Source organism: Ixodes scapularis, unplaced genomic scaffold (assembly GCF_016920785.2).
Source record: "Ixodes scapularis isolate PalLabHiFi unplaced genomic scaffold, ASM1692078v2 PGA_scaffold6__148_contigs__length_123643588, whole genome shotgun sequence".
In the NCBI taxonomy this organism is placed as follows: Eukaryota; Metazoa; Arthropoda; class Arachnida; order Ixodida; family Ixodidae; genus Ixodes; species Ixodes scapularis.
This window is the reverse complement of record NW_024609881.1, coordinates 97,403,941-97,422,129: the sequence shown is the minus strand read 5'-3', so window position 1 is coordinate 97,422,129 and position 18,189 is coordinate 97,403,941. Positions and strand designations below refer to the sequence as shown.

The following is an 18,189-nucleotide window of genomic DNA, read 5'->3' as shown; positions in this document are numbered from 1 at the left end:
GGGCGATAATTTCTTACATCAGAAGTAGTACCACTTTTGTGTATAGGAATGATTTTAGCACATTTCCATGCAGTTGGTAACGAACCCTCCGAGAGTGATGATTGAAAAATAATGGTTAAATATTTGGCAACCCATTCACAGTACCTTCTTAAAAATGCATTGGGGATTCCGTCAGGCCCGGGACTCTTCTTTATGTCTATATTAAGTAGTAGGTTTAGGACTCCTTGTTCATTTTCTTCAATATTGTTCATCGGGGGATAATTAGCTATGTCATCATTCCTCGGCCCAACTCCGTTATCCAGAGTGAACACCGACGAAAAAAATGAGTTGAAGTCATCAGCTCGCCTGAGATCATTTTCACACCTGCAATCTTTTTTGGCGTTTGCCAGAGGATTTACATAGCGCCAGAATTTACCCGGTGCCTCCCTAAGGAAGGTTTTTAACGTGACGTTATGAAAATTCGCCTTTAAAGACCCTATAAGCTGTTTTAAGTTCCTGCTCATGTTCTGGATATTTATCTTTTTACTAGCATCCGCGTTCCGCGAGTATGCCTTTCTGGCACGGCCTAGTCTTCTCTTGGCATGCACGACCTCCCTTGTAATCCAAGGGTTTTTCTTTGTAGTATTTTTGGCATACTTGGGAATAAACTGCCGAATACAAAGTGCAGTCACATCCGAGAAATAATTCCACAGCGCCTGAGTGCCAGCACGTGACCGATAAAGCATCTTAAAATCATCAAACGAACCTTCCAAACAATCCAAAATGCTCACGTCATCCGCGTCTTTAAAATTGAGAAACATTTTTCGCGACTGATTAGCATGAACGTCGGCTCTCATGTTCAAAGTCAGCATTACCATCTTGTGGTCAGATAAACCTTCGAATGTTTCACAGTTAGACATGTTTGAAATCATGTTGGTAGAAATAAAGATTAGATCCAGTACCGTCGACGTCGTCAAGGTTACTCTTGTATAGTCCGTTACAACCTGCGTCAGACCATAGCAAAATGCAAGTTCCAGCAGTTGGTCACAAATCGAAACGTCAACCTGTCCAGGAGTAAGTGCCTGCCAATCAATACCGGGTAAATTAAAGTCTCCCAAGAATATGACATTCTTTTCCCGATGCAGTTTTAAGTCCACGTAGTTGCGCAACTTCAAGATAGTGTCTATAGATGAATTAGGGGGTCTGTAAAAGGCTCCGATAACGACCGGACGACCATTCAGCTTAGTCTTCACCCATATCATTTCGAGTTCAGCAACAACTTCTAGTACCGTGAATACTATATCATTTTTAATGAGAAGTGCTACTCCCCCTCCACGCCCAGCTCTATCTTTTCGCACTATAGTGTAATTTGGAGGCGTAACTTCAGAGTCCAAAATATCTTTGTGCAGCCATGTCTCGGTAATCACGACAACGTCAGGCTCGTGTTCTAGCACAACACATTCAACCATAGTAGCTTTATTCAGAATACTCCTAGCGTTAACGTTTATTATCTTGAAGTCCATTTGTGCACTCTGGTTCAGTCAGTTACTATTAGCCTCACCGAGACAGGATGCTCCCGGCGACACAGGGTACCTTGCCTTTCTATTTTCGTCCCACGCATACATTGTATCGTTTATTTTTAATTTGTCATAGATCAATTTTACCTTCGACCCTTGTCTTTTTTCCTCGGTAGCAGAACTCCATAAATTTTTCCTAATTTCATTAATCCGTTTGGAGAAATCTTCATTAATGCTGTATGCGGTACCTTTTAGTTTGACACAGTTTTTCAGAATTGTGACTTTGTCCCGAAAATCCGCAAGCTTAACAATAACCGGTCGATTTCCGCGCGGAAACTTTCTGCCTATTCTGTGTATTCTTTCAATGGAGTCAATTTTTACGTTTAGTTTGGCACCGAACACATGATCAACCACAATTTTCGCCAGCGTATCCTCGCTCTCCAGTGGTTCTTCCTGGATTCCTCTGATGATAAGGTTATTTTTCCGCCCCCGATTTTCTAGGTCGTCGACTTGTCTAGAGAGATTATACATTTCATCATCCCGACCGGTGAAAGCACTTTCCAACCTGGCAAGTCTGTTACTAGTTTCGTCCACGCACTCCAGTTTTTTCTCAATCTCCGACAGCCTGTTCTGCACAATTAAGCAGTTGGCTTCTGAGGAATTTTGTTTTTCTTGGATTTCGGTAATTCTTTTTAGGATGTCATTTTGAGTCTGAAGTATTTGCGCCAGTATCTCATCTGTGACTGGACCGGGGTTTTCCTCGACATCTCCCGATAGCTTCAGCAACAGACTTGCCATTGACAGACAATCACTTGCACATTGCAGGAGTATTTGTGGACACAAATACTCCTGCAATGTGCAAGTTGTCAATGTGCAATGTCGTTAAGATGTCGTCGTGTGTAGCGGATGGATCATTGTGCTAGTCGTGTGTTTTTGCTTGTAATGGCCAATTCGGGTGGTCATTTTCCCTGAAAAAAAGTTTTCCCATATCTTCGGCAATGGCGTTACGGTACGTGGTCAAAGGCTGGCGGGTGCAAGCTTTTCGGGTTGCGCTTCTCAGGCGTGTACCGGCAATTTACCAGCAGAAGTTTTCCCGAGCTCCAAGAGGTCGGGGAGCTTGTCTGCCAGACTGTATCCGGTATCGTCACATCCGAATCGGGATAGGGAACCAAACGAAACAATGCTCGCTGATGCGACAAATAGCCGGTTCGAGTGGCAAACGAAGTCATCGAGACAGGCACCCTTTTGTGCTCCGAGACAAGATATCAGAAACAACGAAGAGAAAGATAATTTATGTTTCAAAGAAAGTCAACATTTTTGGAAAAATTTATCCAGCCTGAGCAAGGTATGTTTGCTCTGAGACACGGGCTGCATCATGCATCACTTTATTTTACAACTCTGTAATAACAAGTTATTACACCGCGGAAAAAAAAGTATGCATCGATGCAGTTTGAAACTTGAACACGCATTACAATTTTAAGGAAGGTGGGTGCAATGAGAAGACTGAGGATTCCAAAAAAGGTACTAGTGAGTTTTAGTAGATCGTTCCGATAGCCCCGATAACGATACTATGCATGCGCAAGGGAGGCGGTGGCGGAGTATCCGGTATCGTTATCGGAGTCATGGGAACGATCTACTAAAAACTCTCTACTAACACTAAACAGAATATGGAAAGCGACGCTGGCAAGCCTCCGTGGCAACAATTAATCGAAAATCCAAACAAAGTTTATTGAAATTTGACGCGCGTGCGGGCAGCACCACACTGATTTATACATCTGCCCTTTCATTGATTTATATTTTAATATTCTGTCAGTTGTACGGACTGTCGTAATGCCAATATTTTGAAAAGTTTTGTGAAGCAGCTTCTGTTTACAAACATCTCAAAGAGTCGTAATTTATGTTGTTGGCGTATGCAGCGTGCTCATGGTACCATAGAATGATCGAAGAAGAAGTTAACAGCGCTCACTCGCGACCCAGTCAAATAAAAACGCCAGTTCATTGTGTTTTGCATTCGGGTGGAGAGGGTCACGTGATGCGCCGCTGGCGCGTTTTGGTCGCCGGCGCCAAAAGGCAAGGGCTCGAAGGCAATTAATTACCCGAATTCGCCATAAACACCGCAAAAAGATTGCGAGATCATGATGTTGGATTAATTTGGGTTCGAAATGCGAGAGCTAAAAAATGAGAAAAGTCTTTCTGACAATGGTCAAAACCAGAAAGTATGTTTTGAGAAAATTTGAAATGAGAAAGGTAAAAATGAGAAAAGTCGTTTTGAGAAGGGTCAAAACCCGAAAGTTTGTTTTGAGAACGGTTTAAATGAGAAAGGGAGAAACGCGAAAGTTGTTTTGCGCTGGGTTGAAATGAGAAGGTAAAAACGAGAAGGTAGAAATGCGAACGGGTTCAAATGAGAACCACCCGCTGAACAGTCCTGTCGGAACACTGGTTAGATCCTATCGTACAGTGGCTAATGTGACAGTCGTCTGCAACGTCCTATTGTCCCCCCCCCCCCCCCCCCCCCCCCCCCCCCCCCCCAGAGCGATTGCGCTCTGGGGGAAGGGCCGAACAGCCTTGAAATACGACGGAACGTACTATTGGAAACAATATGAGCGTGAACGCGCCTCCGTGTGTCGCCGCTACCTAAGGCGCCGCCCTGAGGCGCAGTTGTGAAGTTTTGCGCATGCGTGTAAAATTCCTGACGGTGTTCTCGCTTTGACTCTGTCGTCTGCGATGCGCGCGCCGGCGGCCGCTCGCGCTGTCGTCTGCGATTCGTGTATTTCCGTCGCATCTCAGACAAACGACTTAACATGATTCAGGAGTTTCCTGTGCGATAACGCAATGCCCACATTTGATGCGTGATAAGTAGCTGGCTTCTTTCATTGGGTCGAGATACAGCGATAACATGGACATAGATTCAAGACAAGATATCTGCAAAGCTTAGCGTTCAACTACGGTGAGCCCGGAAAAGATTCAGTTGAGTGAAAAATCGCCAGAGTTCCTAACGACAAACGGGTCAACATAGTTGGGCTTTCCCTGTGTTTCCGAGGTTCCGTTCCGTTCCTGTTTCCAGTTTTCGAGTTCCTGTGTCCAGAAAGGACACAGTATGAGCACTCGACTGATAAGCCTGTCGCGCCAATGGCCGACGGCATAACAGATGTTTTCACTTGTTAGGGCCACGTGTTCAAAGAATAAAAGCATTGTGCTGCACTGAAGACTTTCGTGCAAATCAACATCATTAAAGCTCTCCAGGGTAAACAGAATTCGCGTAGGAAGCGCGGGTGTCCGCCGGAGCACGCAATGTTGTGCGACAGACGACAACACGAGCGGCCGCCAGCTCGCACACAGGAGTCGCATAGCAGACCATACCACGAGCGGCCACCAGCGTGCGCATAGCAGGCAACAGACGAGGGTTAACTGTCAAAGTGAGAAAAGTGACAGGATTTTTACACGCATGCACAATACTTCGGAACGGCGCCGCAGGGTAGCGGCGACACGCGGAGGCGCGTTCACGCTCATATTGTTTCCGATAGTACGTATACGCTTACAGTTTCGAATTTTTTCATTAAAAGGGTGATAAAACGACAAAAATAATTATACTTTAATTTGCTGTTCAAATATACTACGGTTCCTGGAGAAACTGCCTCTGCGTTGCGCGCTTGGATGAGCGCAAGAAGTTTTTGAGCTCACCACGGAGTAGCTCCGTCACCTAACATTTGCTGCAAGTCGCGGCTTAAACGACACTCATATTGGTCGAAAAGCGATTTCTCTGCCCATGAAGCATCGCTTCCAGCTGAGTAAATACCCCTCTACACATATTAATTCACGACGACAATTGCACCCAAAGGATAACAGCACAAGTAGAGTAACAAATTCTACGATAGCCAAACTGGCGTCCATTCGCAGCATTCTACAACGTGCTCTGTGGGGAAGCAAGCGCATGGCTTGAAACCGCAGTGGAGCGCCTTGTTTTATTGGTTTTCAAATATTTGCGGCATGTGCGTTTATCGTTTACAGCGAAGCTGTATGCCTCTGCCAGCCAAGGAAATGTTCGTTTCGTCGTTGTAAGCAAAAAACTCCCGACGAGCAATATATGACAAAAAAGCATATCTCCCTTGAAATCAGACATACAACTTCAAGCTCAGTATCCGTTTCAATAAAAAAAAAAACACTAAACAAGCATCAAAACCACATGATGGATGATAAGGCGCGTGTGACCAAAAGGAACACCCTCCAACTCATTCCGGTAAAGATTAGGTTTGCAGCTGCTTCGAAAGGGGTTGACGTCATTCGAAGCCCTCGTGTGAAGTGCGAACCGCATAACGGATGATAAAGGCACCTGCTGCCGCGGCGACGGCAGCTCGCGACGTGGGGAGTGACGTTACTAGCCTTTCATATATAAAAGAAGAACCCGCCACGGACGCAGCGGATGCTACGAGCTTTTTAGCCAATCCCCTTCCGTGGACGTGGCCCGTGATAAGCTTTCCGTGCGTCGCTGTGCCCCCTCTCTAAGGTCACGTGAGACTCACACGGCCTCCGATTGGCTCCAATGGCTCGTAACATCCGCTGAGCTTAAACGTAAAATGAAACGGAGTATGACAACTGATTTCATTGTTGCTGCAGCACCGCGATGAATAGGCCACGGATGGTTAGGACTCCCGAGGAGCAGCGTGAGCACTAGGAGCGGCAAAGGGAAAAGAAACAGCAATACGACCAGCGGCGGCGTGCTGCGATCGGCGGCGGCATTTCGTATAGTGCTGTTGCAAGTGGTACCACAGCTTCGCTGGCCAACCCCCTTCACAGCGTGAAATGGAGCCCTAATCGAATTCCAATGGTCGTTTTTGAACGCTTCAGGATCGACTTTTCTTGAACACGCCTATTTCACTGGGCCATCGGGATCGAGAAGGACGTGTTACTCGTCGTTTTGGATCAGCACCCACTCAACATCTCGATCCGAACCCGAGAAACGTCGCTCCGTTGATTCGGTGGGTTCGATCGGATGCCAGCCTGGCCAGCCCTCGGCGCGCCAATGTGCCCGCCTTTCTCGCCAGGCATCTCGCCTCAGAAGAAATCTTAATGGCCCCTCTCGAAATGCCGCCCGCTGTACTGCTGTTGCTGCTTGATGGCAGTTCGTCGTCAAGTTGCTCGAGCAGCTCCTCCAGCAGCACCAGCTTGAGTAGCAGCGTCGACGACGATTTTTTGTATGTCCCACGCGAATTCGACTGCCTTTTCGGACTTCCGCAGAAAAGGTCGAAACTCGAGACGTACTTGGACGCCATTCACGGGTACTTCGATGAAGAGGCAAGTGGGCTACGCTGATGCACATTGCTTATCGACACGCATCTTACACATCGTGATTAACTTCGCTCGTGCGTTGGAGACATGTTGTTTGCGTCGCGATTGCGAAAACATGTGCTTCGAGATTCGTGACGGCGGGAAGGGAATTCCCGTAAAGGTGTCTAATGGAAGGCATCCGCCGATCCCGGAGGAGGGGTCATGTTCATTAGACCTTATGCGAAATCGCTTGGTAGTCTGAAAACACTGACAGCGTCACCACTTGAGTGTCGGCAAGCGTCGTCGGTACCAAAGCACAGGGGAGGCATCGGAGACAACCTTACGGCAGTGTACGATGGCACGGCAGACTGATCCCATCGCCCTTTAAAACGACCGTGGAGGTCTTCATAAGAGATTCGTCCCCTGAGTCGTTCAAAATACTTTTGGAGGTATGACACTACCGAGAAAAAATCAACATGCTGGGAATATTATTTAGTGCTTAGGTGCTCATCGAGAAAATCTGTACCCTCGAAACGACGACTATAAAAGGCGGAAGTGCAGTGTATCGAGTCGGTGGTGGGGGTAGTGTGAGTTCATGCTGATGTTCGTATGTGTTGTGTTTGTGTGTGCCCTCCCTGTTTGTGCACTGTATGTATTGGCATGTGAAGTTAGGAAATAGTTGTGTAAATTGCAAAAACAGACCAAAACACTCTTTCCTTCTTTCTTTGTGGCCGATGAGTAGCCTTTTTAGATATATATATATATATATATATATATATATCAGTGTGGCCACTTTGATTGGTATCAAAACAAAGTGTGTATCATGCATATATGCCAATGGCGGCCTTTTGATGGCTGGAGAAGGAAGAATTTGAAAAATGAAACCAATGCAGAGCCTGAGCATCTAGACGATCATCCGCGGTATCGTTGTTCAATGTCACCATGACCAGATGTATAAGCTCGTATCTGCTACGCATTTGAGGCTGTCAAATAAATCCTTGGAATGCTCGGCTTCGACACGCCCCAGGCAGCTCATGACAATGAAATGTTAAAGGGGTACGGAAACCAAATTCTAGAGCCCATCTCTTTGCTTGAACATAAAGAGGGTTAAAGTCGGGCTTCACCAATACCAATATTCCGCAGGATAAGGCGAGAAAACGAATTTTAGACTGAATAAAACGATAACCAAAAACCACCTCGTGGTTGTTTGCGAAGCTTCGATGGAATGTCGTGACGACAACATGCCCGTAAGAGCAGCGCCACAACGGGAAGTACGGTCACTCATAGGCATTGCTTAGGCCTGAATGTAGTACCGAGGCGCTCTGGTGAAGAAAGCAACGGCAGAGTTGGCCACCGTTCGTTTTAGTATCGGGCGGTCTTTCCGGCAACGCTTCTTTGGGGTGGTTTGGAGATTGTGTACGTGCGATGTAATATTCACGCTACGAAATGTCTGTTTAAACGGGCCCGCATCCCCACCTTTCCTGATCGCGAAGTAGCCGCCTTCGTCGACCGCCACTGGTAACGAACTCGATCACTAAGAAGTCAACACAACTACCATCGTTGCTAAAAGGAGACGGACCGTACGCCTCTGCAAAGCGGCGCGCATGTAAACAAATCCCTGCGGCTCTTTTCGGGGATGCGGGAGAGAGCCAACGTCCAGGAAGATACGTTTGAAGTAAAAGAGTGTCAGCAAGATCCACGTAAATACCTGTTCGCACTGGGAGCAGAACCGCACTGGCATTGCGTTCTTGGTAACCGCTTCGGGAATGGTCTTTACAACCGATTTTATGAACCGCTGGGACTCTAGACAATCGCAACTCGATGCTGACGAGACGCTCGGCAGAGAAAGATTGGACCAGCATTGAGTCGCTCCCAAAAACTGCCTTGACTCGACATGTGCTGGCGTATCATGTCGAAATAAAATGGACATGTAAAAAAAGTGTACGTACCCAAGTTACGAAGGCAATCCATATGGCGTTTATTTGAGCTCTATAACACACACACACACATACACACAAAAAATGAGTGAATCGAGGAGAGTGTCCCTTCTCGACGAGATCGTTCGTCACCGCTGCATCTGAAAACAAGCTATAGGTACGACGAGGGGAGGTCACGGTTCAAACTGTTCATATGAGGAGGGTCCACAGAGGTCGCGGGGGCGTACTCCATTCATCAAGCCAGCCGATCGTGTGCAGATGGTCTTGCCCCGAATCGTCGAAGTGTTTTGCTAAGCCTAGCGACTTTGGTGGTCGCGCTTGGTCGGTGGGTCGTTGTCGTTGTAGCTTTTTCAGGTATCCGTGGTTCTAGCGTTTGTCTCCGCCGCGGCGTTCAGTTTCAATTACTTTTTTGACGCGCACAGAGAGCACATAGAAATACACGTTGGTCGCCGCGACGACGTAAGCGACCGATGTTGCCGGCGATATCAATTTGATCATAAAAAATGCGTAAAGCTTTGTAGCTGTCGTAGGCGTGGTCGTAGGATCTGATCGTAGCGTGCGAAAAACTTGCGATGATTTCGCTAAGTGAATACGGAACTTTTCTTAGGTTTTGCTGTAAGATCGTTTTGTGAATAAGCTCTATTACCTGTTGCGGACGACGAAGACAAGACAGACGGGTCGTACAAATACGACTCTAGGTAGAATCGCTTCTCGGCCATCGTGGCCTGGTGATGTAGCGGCGTGGCGGCATCTTCGTCCTTATTTATGTCATCTACTTACCGCTCTCGTCGCGTTGGTCGGCGACCATTCACTCGAAGCCGCTGCGCCGGCTCCGCAATATGCTACTACAGCCCTCGGGTACTTTGACTATGCGAGATTGTAACACGCTGTCGCCACCAAGTGGCAAGACTCGTAACTACGGTACGCTTGGCCCTCCGAGGCATGATGATGTCAAGACCGCGCCGGATCTCCCGAGATGCATCGCGCTCTTCGACGGCTGATTTTGAAGCGTTCGCCGAAATCCAGGCATTTAGAACGAAAAATACAGCCATTTGCTTGAAATATGACTATGCGATTATCAATTACAGGTTTATCTGATTCCATTTGACTTATCTCTAGGTGTTTCCTGTATATTTTAAGTTTCGATTCAGTACCCCTTTAAAGTTATCAAGAGGTTTACTCAACTATAAGTGTCTTGTGCAAAGTGACAGTGTCTGGACACCATCGAAACTGAAGCAAATAAAAGAAACAACCGTTCATAGAAAAATACCGTAACTTTCGTACGTGAACCGTTGATGAATAGGTACCAGATTTTATCTGCCATGGCCATACAAGAATTCGGGCTGCTATTTAAGCCTCTAGATGGCACTGCATTTGTGAAAGGGTCTATTAGACGACACTTAGCGCCACCTAGCCTAGATATTTGCAATTATTTTGCCTGTGCCTAACATTTCGTTGCCATTTATTTAACCTCCTTTAACGCTTCGCTATATTTTTTTATCATGCATTGAGACAAGCGCTGCTTTGAATTCGCTCTTTCGGAAACGACTTTTGCTTTCGTGAATGGTTTACGACTCCTCTCGGACGTGCGGTGCTGACAAAGGAAATGTGTCGCGGGAAGTTGCAAAAGGAAGACGTGATGTGTGCGCAGTGGCCGGGTTTGGGTTGTCTCTGTTTGACATCGCGCTGCTGAAAAAAAAAAAAAAAGAATGAGTGACAGCGTTTGAAACGCATTTCTTACCGGCGCGAGGAGACGGCTTCGCCAAGAAATATAGTTCGTGAAAAGTTTGTGTCACGTTTTCATTCTCTACAGCTCTCACTCCGAAAGCAGAAACTTGTTTGAATAGGTTCGAAGCGGTTGACTGCACTCCTTGCGATAGCTCCTTAGCAGACCTGAGGGCCCGAGTAATGGACTTTTCTCCAGTAAGCTCCTGCAAATGCGCACAGCCGCTCCCCTGACCTTGCTTCTCGCCGTCTTCATTTTTGCAGGGCACCCTCCCGCACGACCAACATTGTCAGCATCCAACTTTCCGCGTATTTCCTCTCTTTGTACGATTGTTCTTCTTGGTATTGGTACCGCGTAAGGCATAAAAAGCAATGCAAACGGATACAACGACAGGATGTCAATGCGATCTTACAAGCCGAGTCTGTTGGGCTGCCCCAATGCCACTAAATAAGCTACGCTTCAGAGTAACGACACTTACCCATCTTGTGGCTTAAAATCATGGTTGCCACGTATCTGAAGCTTTATTTGAAACCACAAGAAGCGCTTTGCCGTCCTCCACGAATGTTTGAACACTTCGCGCCAAAGCAAAGCTGTATTACATGAGCTTCCTAACACCAAACCTAATGCTGAGAAGGTCGCACTTATGAAGGATGACGATCGGCAGTTACATCTGCTCTGCACAAGCACCAAGATGGCGGCGCCCACAACAATAACGAGAACAGAGTTCCGATACTCTAAGTGTAGCTCATTTAGTGGCTCTAGGCTGCCCTTCATTTATAGTTCACGGACAAACCGCCACATGGCGCTCGTTTCTCGGAAAAGGTCCATTTCCAGTCTGAAAACTATGCTAGCTATTTTCGGTTGAACCGCGGGAGCGTTCCGCGTAAAGACCGACGCTGTGCGTAGCGTTCTGGCGTACTGAGCTCGATTCACTCGATACGGAGCCGCCATATTGCTACGCAGACGGGGGAGGAACTCTGCTGCCCCTTTTGCAGGGACGAACGTTGCTGTTTCTAAAGGAACATGGGGAACAAGGTTCTTTGTAGAGGAATATGTATGAGAACCGTTCATCCCCGCAACTCGGAGCCAGAACAAATGACCACGTGGCCTGGTGCCTATTCTATGCCGCCAACGTTAATCGTAACTACACGCTGGGTTCGGCAAAGTAAAACACGCGTGCTGTGCTCCAGGCATTCTTAGAGTTCGGCTATCCTCATCACCGCAGCGGTTGAACACGAGCCACTACCCGAGTGTCCGCCGAGGCATTGATTGTTACGAGCGGACGTCGAGTGCTCACGCAGTTCTCGTGTCCAATCTATGAGCAGCGCTCGACTGTCGTCAGGCGGACATTTTCGATCCCACAATTGCGTCGTCAAGCTTTGCAAAGGCAAGACTGGAAGAAATAGCCCCCTTTTATTCTCGCAATTTCACCGCGACCAAGAAGCTTCTGAATGAGTGACGGTCCATGGGAGTATATACTTGGGCCAGGAACAGTAGGCCTCTGTAAAATCATAAACATTCCAGCAAGATATCGTTTCGTGAACCTTTTAACTTGTATCTGACTAGGGTGCACAAGAGCCTTACAAATGATTGGCGAGTTTTTTTTTGTGTGTGTGTGTCTGTGTGTCTGTGTGTTTTTTTCGCGATACAAAAAGGGCCATTTTGAGGAACGAGAGTCATTTCGATTGGAACGAGAGAGAGAGAGAGAGTTCTTTCGGATTGAAGTGTCTCTCTTTCTGATTACTTTTAGACTCGGGGCCGGGGGAGGTCAGATTGGGCACCAGCTTAAGCCACGAACTTTCAGCACCGCAGAACAGAAATTAAAAAATGAAAACAAGAGTTTCCAGGAACTCCCCTAAGGACTTGCAAATGAAATTGACGAGTTGGACGGGTTTATTGTTTTTCTCGGAACGACGTCCACAGTACGTCGCCTTTCGAGTTCTCAAGTTTTCGTGTGCTTTATTTTATTTCTCAGCAAAGCAATCAAGCAAGGCGCACAACTGTCTTATTGAGCGAACAAAGGAAAGATAGATTTCGCTTCCCCTGCGCGTCAGCGTCACTGTGGCCGAGGGTTCCAGCGGCGCGCAGAAACACCACTACGTCTTTAGAATGGCCTAGATTTAAGCAAAGGTGCAACTCGCGCCGTGCAGAGAGTTAGCAGTATAACTGCGTACGACGTCTGGATAGACTGGTCGCAAGTGCGCATGCGCTGTGTTCTCCCAGGGCAAGGGGCAAACAAAGAGGGGACGGGAAGACGCTTCCGGACGATCAATTTTCTCGTCACCTCGTCGCAACTCGGGGCGCCAAAACGCGACCCAGAAACCACGTGACCTCAATCGAACACTTGGAAAACATGTGAATCTGGGCACACTACGTCTTTTATTGGGCGCATTTCGCCGTTCAGGAGAACAACTTGAGCTCATAATTAAACGGTCGCAGCAGTCTTGCAACGAACATGAAAATGGGGGAACTTATGCCGCAGTTGCGAACTCCCTCGAAGAGCTTACTAAACTTTCGAAACGACCTCTCTTCAAAACGCAGAGTTTGTACCGTCCTCTTTTCGTTTTCATTGCTCTAGTTCATTTCTTTCTTCTTGTTTTTTTATTGGTTATGCTCACTTCCTTTTTTGTGTGTGTGTATGAGAATGTTCACGACTATAGTCAGTTACAAGTTAAGAAAAGCTTTCGGGAGAACGGAAGGCTGAGGAGGAGGATGGAAGTAGACGGAACGCTGGAGAGAGGAGCAGGTTTACTTTTCTCCAGCATTCCATTTCCTTCTTCCTCGCCAGCCCTTCTTACCCTAAAATACTTTTCTTAACTTGTAACTGACTATAGAACGGCGTGAACTTTAATGATCCCAGTTCCTCTCAGACGGTTTCTCTGCTCAACATTTTCGCCCCCGGTTTGCGCCAGTTTTAGCAGTACACGGAGGCAATATTTTTTTAAACTCTAGGCGAAGTGTGTTATTGTTTGAGTCGAGTACAAAGGTTTTCTTCTTCTTATTTTTTTCTTTTTTTTTTTTTGGACTAGGACTTACAGAGTAAAGTGCCAGAGATGGATACAACGTCCAATATATGCGGGGAGGGAATTGAGACGCCAGAGCATGTCGTTGTGGACTGTAAAGGGCTCGGTCACCCAAGGACATCACGCGAAGTGGCCTACCTCTTCGGGGCCTGGGATTCGACGAGACCGGTGAAACGGAACATTTCGAAGGAGTAGAGCTTACTAAGAGTAGAGTAGAGGAACGGTGGCTAAAATCAAGGCACGGATACCTAAATCTGATTCAATTGGCATAAACGCAAACAGGGACACAGCCAAGCTTGCAAGACGCTTACAGATCCGATCGACGCTTTCTCCTTCACGCAGATCGTGTTGCAGACGAGACCCCAATTGAGCACTTGAAAACTTTATGTAATCTGGACATTTTATCATCGCGTCTGGTTTTCCCGTCGGCCGCGCAGAGTGAAGGCAGCAAAGAGGCCCCGTCAGAAAGAGATTGTGTGGTTATATACGCAATTGAGCATTTGACTGCAGCGTGACATGGATGAAAACAAACGAAAGGCTCGGCATGCTGTAGCTCAGCGTCTACGCAGACAAGCACCGCCAGAGCTTCGCCCCGATCAACATCATCCAACACGTAAAGATGCGTTTTTTTTTTGTTTTTGAACTTTTATTGCGTGGGGTGAAAAACGAACGCGTGTTTCATAGGTCATTGACGTCAGGGATCCGTTTTAAGCGGTATTTGCACAGAGTACAAAAACTGTTGCATCGCCCCTTTAACTTATACAACTTATACTCCGTTCAGACTGCAGTCGATGCCACAACCACAAGAGCTCGATGTCGCTCCTTTGAAGCGTTCTTCCGGAAAATGAGTGCTCGCTCTAGAAATACATGTCTCAAAGCCAGCAGCGCGGTCTAGATCGCGGTTGTAGCTTTGGCTGTAGTTTCAGCTTATGGGTGGATGGAGTATTCACGCTGAGATTTGATTGACAAGGCTCATATGGTGAAAAGCAGAACTACGATTTGTTTTACACTTACTTGGAGCAAAACTAGTTATACGCACGCGAGGCCGAAGCCATAGGAGGCGCCATACGCAGCGCTCGCGGACTGGAATCAACTGCTAAGATCTCGCGCTCTGTACCCTCGCCCGTACTCTGTTTCCTTAGCGTGGATGCTTCGAGGCCACCCGCATTGTGGACAGATGGAGTCACCACGTGCCTCATAGAGAACCATGGATATACAAAAGCACGCTTCCCCACAATTCAATCTGAGGTCAATAGGGAGTATTCACTGGACGCCATATTTGTGGGTGATGTCTAGACGTCCAGTGAATGTTCCCTATTAGCAGCGAGATGTTTTGGTGGCGCCCTCCCATGGCTTCTTTTCGTGATGTCATTACCTTGCGAACAACAAGTTTGATGGTGTTTGCAATGAGCATGGTGGAAGCTTGAAATCATTACACTCTTAAAGCGACACTGTCAACACCATCAATATTCAAGCTCTTACATTCCTCTTATTTTCGTCGATGAGAAATCCTTTCCTGACGCGGCAGATGCACAGCGGACGCTATCGCTGACCTGGTCACAGCGCTGGAGGACGGCAAGGCCCGACACCGAACAACAGGTGTAGTTCTCCTCGATATCTCCAAGGCCTTCGATGCCGTTGAACACAACAGCATCGTGACAGAGCTGAAAAGATTGGGAATCGGTGGCCGAATGCTTGCCTTCATCCGCGCGTTCCTGGAAGGCCGCGAGGCACAAGTGAGCGCTGCTGGTGTCTGCAGCACAGTGAGGCGTATGACACGAGGGGTACCGCAAGGCAGCGTACTGAGCCCGCTGTTGTTCAGTGTGGCGTTGGCGGCGCTCCCGCTAGCAGCCCGGATAGGCGAGCGGACGATCCGCCCAGTGCACATGGCGGTTTATGCAGATGATATTGCCATCTGGGCGGCCAACCGAGGCTGCTGTAGGAAAAGCGTCCAGAAGGAACTGCAGAGAGCTCTGGACAACATCTACCATTTTCTAACGACACTGGGCCTCACCCTCTCCGCGGCAAAATCGGTAGCCCTGCTCAATGCGCCACACAGGACGTACAAGTTCACATTGTCTCTACAGATTGCAGGGGCCCCAGTACCAATAGTAAAGCAAGCAACATACCTGGGCCTGAAACTAGATGACAGAGTCTCGTGGCAACCAGCTGTGAGCACAGTCCTCAACAGCAACAAGAAAACGGCGTCCATCCTTCGCATCCTTGGAGGGGTACGAAAAGGCACCTCACAACGCATGATGCTTCAACTTTACCATGGCCTGATCAAAGCACGAACGCTCTACGCACTCCCACTCCTGGACCTCAACCACAGGCAGTGGGCAAGCTTGGAAAGGGCACAAAGAGTGGCACTGCGCATATGTCTAGGCGTCCCGCGGACGGCATCATCGCGTCACACGCTAGTAGAATCGGGAACAAACACCGTGCAAAATGCAGCGACAGAGCGGGCTTTACGACATCTCATACGGATGCAAGAAACTCCCAGCACAAAATCACTCGTGCAGAACATAGCGACTCGCCGTGCACACCTTGCGACACTCGTCAATCTCCTTGAAGAAATCGCTGGGTGCCCAACCACCCACATTACACTTCCACCGCCGCCCAGTGAGCCTCCCACAGTGAGGATCGAAATGAATATCGCGCAGATGGGTCCGAAGAGAGTAACCCCAGCGACAGTAGCGTATCAACACACATCACAGCACATCGACGAATTTTACCACGGATGGACACGGACATTCACAGGGTCAGTGAAAGCACAACGAAGAACAGCTACGGCTGCGGCGATCTCGGAAGGACACAGCAGAATGGAGAAGCTGAGCTTTCATGCCTCATCCACAACAGCCGAGCTGGCAGCCCTCCGCCTGGGACTGGCAATGACGGATGGGAAGCAACCGGGGAACCTGGTTTTGCTCACGGACTCTAGGGCGGCGCTAAGACTCTTGGAGAAACCCGACAGGGCACCTGCACTCGCACGGGATGTAATGGCCAAGGCCCAGAATCTCCAAAAGGGAGGATGGACGATCGCCTTTCAGTGGCTTCCATCTCACTGCGGGATTGAGGGCAATGAAGCAGTTGACGCCCTCGCGGACCGGGCCCACGACGAGCCAAACTGCCCCATTTCTGAGGTCCCCGCTTTCGCAGACGCTCGCCTATTGACGCGGCGAATTATCTCTGCACGCAATCCGGAGCTCGAGAATGGACCCCTACCCGCTAAAGTTCCCGGACGCCTGACGAGAAACGAGACGGCCGTCCTTCACAGGTTACGCACCAAAAGCGCCTTCACTCCCGCCTACCTGGCAAAATGGAAGGACCACCGAGATGACGCATGCGGAAAATGTAGGGTAACCGCCGACGACGAGCATCTTCTATGTGTGTGCCCCCTATACAAAGAAGAGCGGGATAAACTAAGACAAACCTACTCCGCCCTCGGATGCCCAAGTGACACCTTGGAAGCGCTGATTAGGCCCACAGCAACAGCTGCCAAGGCGGAACGAATGCTAACAGCGCAAGCCAAATTCTTGAGTCGCACGCGGCTATGCGACATAATATAGCGACACTACTGACGTTCCAAGTTGGTCTAACCGCCTAGGAAGGTGGACATTGAACCTCACTCCCGAGTGCTAGTCGCCATACGCAGGGACAGTCCGACTTTTGCTCCGCCTAGCCGCCGAACAATTGCACTGCAGCCCATGATACGCCTGATCTATACACGACAACGATGACGACATTATGACTGTCACACTTTCTCTTTTATTTTCTTCATTACTTCTCTTCTTTTATCCTTTTTTTCCCCTCCCTCTCCCCCCTCAACGGTGACCTACGGGCCTGCATGGTCGCGCAACCCATCATTGTTTTCTACAAAATAACTAAAGTAAAGCTAAACAACAACAATCCTTTCCTGACGTCATAGTCAGCATTCGGCCAATCATGGCCGGCCGACCCCAGCGACGCTCTCGATCGCGCACGTCGCCATGAGCGCGTCAGCGTTTTCCGCCAAGTCACATTCAGGACTGAGTAACTCCACGAGGCAATCACATATACAGCAGCGAACTGGCACTGCTTCTTAGACACTCATGACGTGACGGCATTCCAACGGAGCTTCACAAGACCAACACCAGACGCAATTCTGAAATCTGTTAATTCGTTTTAAAATTAGTTTTCTCCACTTTTCTGCACGCAGCCCGGAAACACATAGGCTAGTGTTTCTGGGCTGTCGGCACAACATGAACCGCATCTAAACAAAGAAATAGGTGCAAACATTTCGTTTCCGTACCCCTTTAAGGGTGAACGGAGTATTCTATGGGTCAGCAGGATGGCGGTTGTCCGCGTGCAGGCGCGCGTGCGGCGGCACGTGCGAGCTGCCTCGATTTTCTGCTGCCCTGTCGACTCCAGCGCCGCGCTTGCTCTCTACACGCACAGCCTCACCAGCTCCCATTGCCCAGAGCCGTATATGTAGAGAGTTTGGCTATTCGTTGGGAAGTATAGGAGACAAATGAGGAGGCTTCATTGGCCGACAGCGGGCTGGGCGTGTTCCAGGACGTCTTCAGAAATTCGAATGTGACCAACCAGAAGCCGGAAATAATATCCTGGCGGTGGTCGCGAGAAACAAACCTGATAACTGCATTAGAGTAACTCTCGATGACTGAAAATATGGTACACGTGATGTTTCAATCACGCTCATCCAAAATGATGGTGGAAGAGTGCGACTAGCGGAACGATCGACA

The 18,189-nt window shown here is 48.4% G+C and overlaps 1 protein-coding gene across 1 annotated transcript; it reads left to right on the top strand.

Annotated features, from left to right (window-relative positions):
* The first annotated feature begins 15,333 nt into the window (after positions 1-15,333).
* Positions 15,334-17,016, top strand: LOC120849147. The gene has a single exon (XM_040221296.3). It carries the CDS (start codon positions 15,334-15,336, stop codon positions 17,014-17,016), a length of 1,683 nt encoding a protein of 560 aa, XP_040077230.3.
* Positions 17,017-18,189: the final 1,173 nt, after the last annotated feature.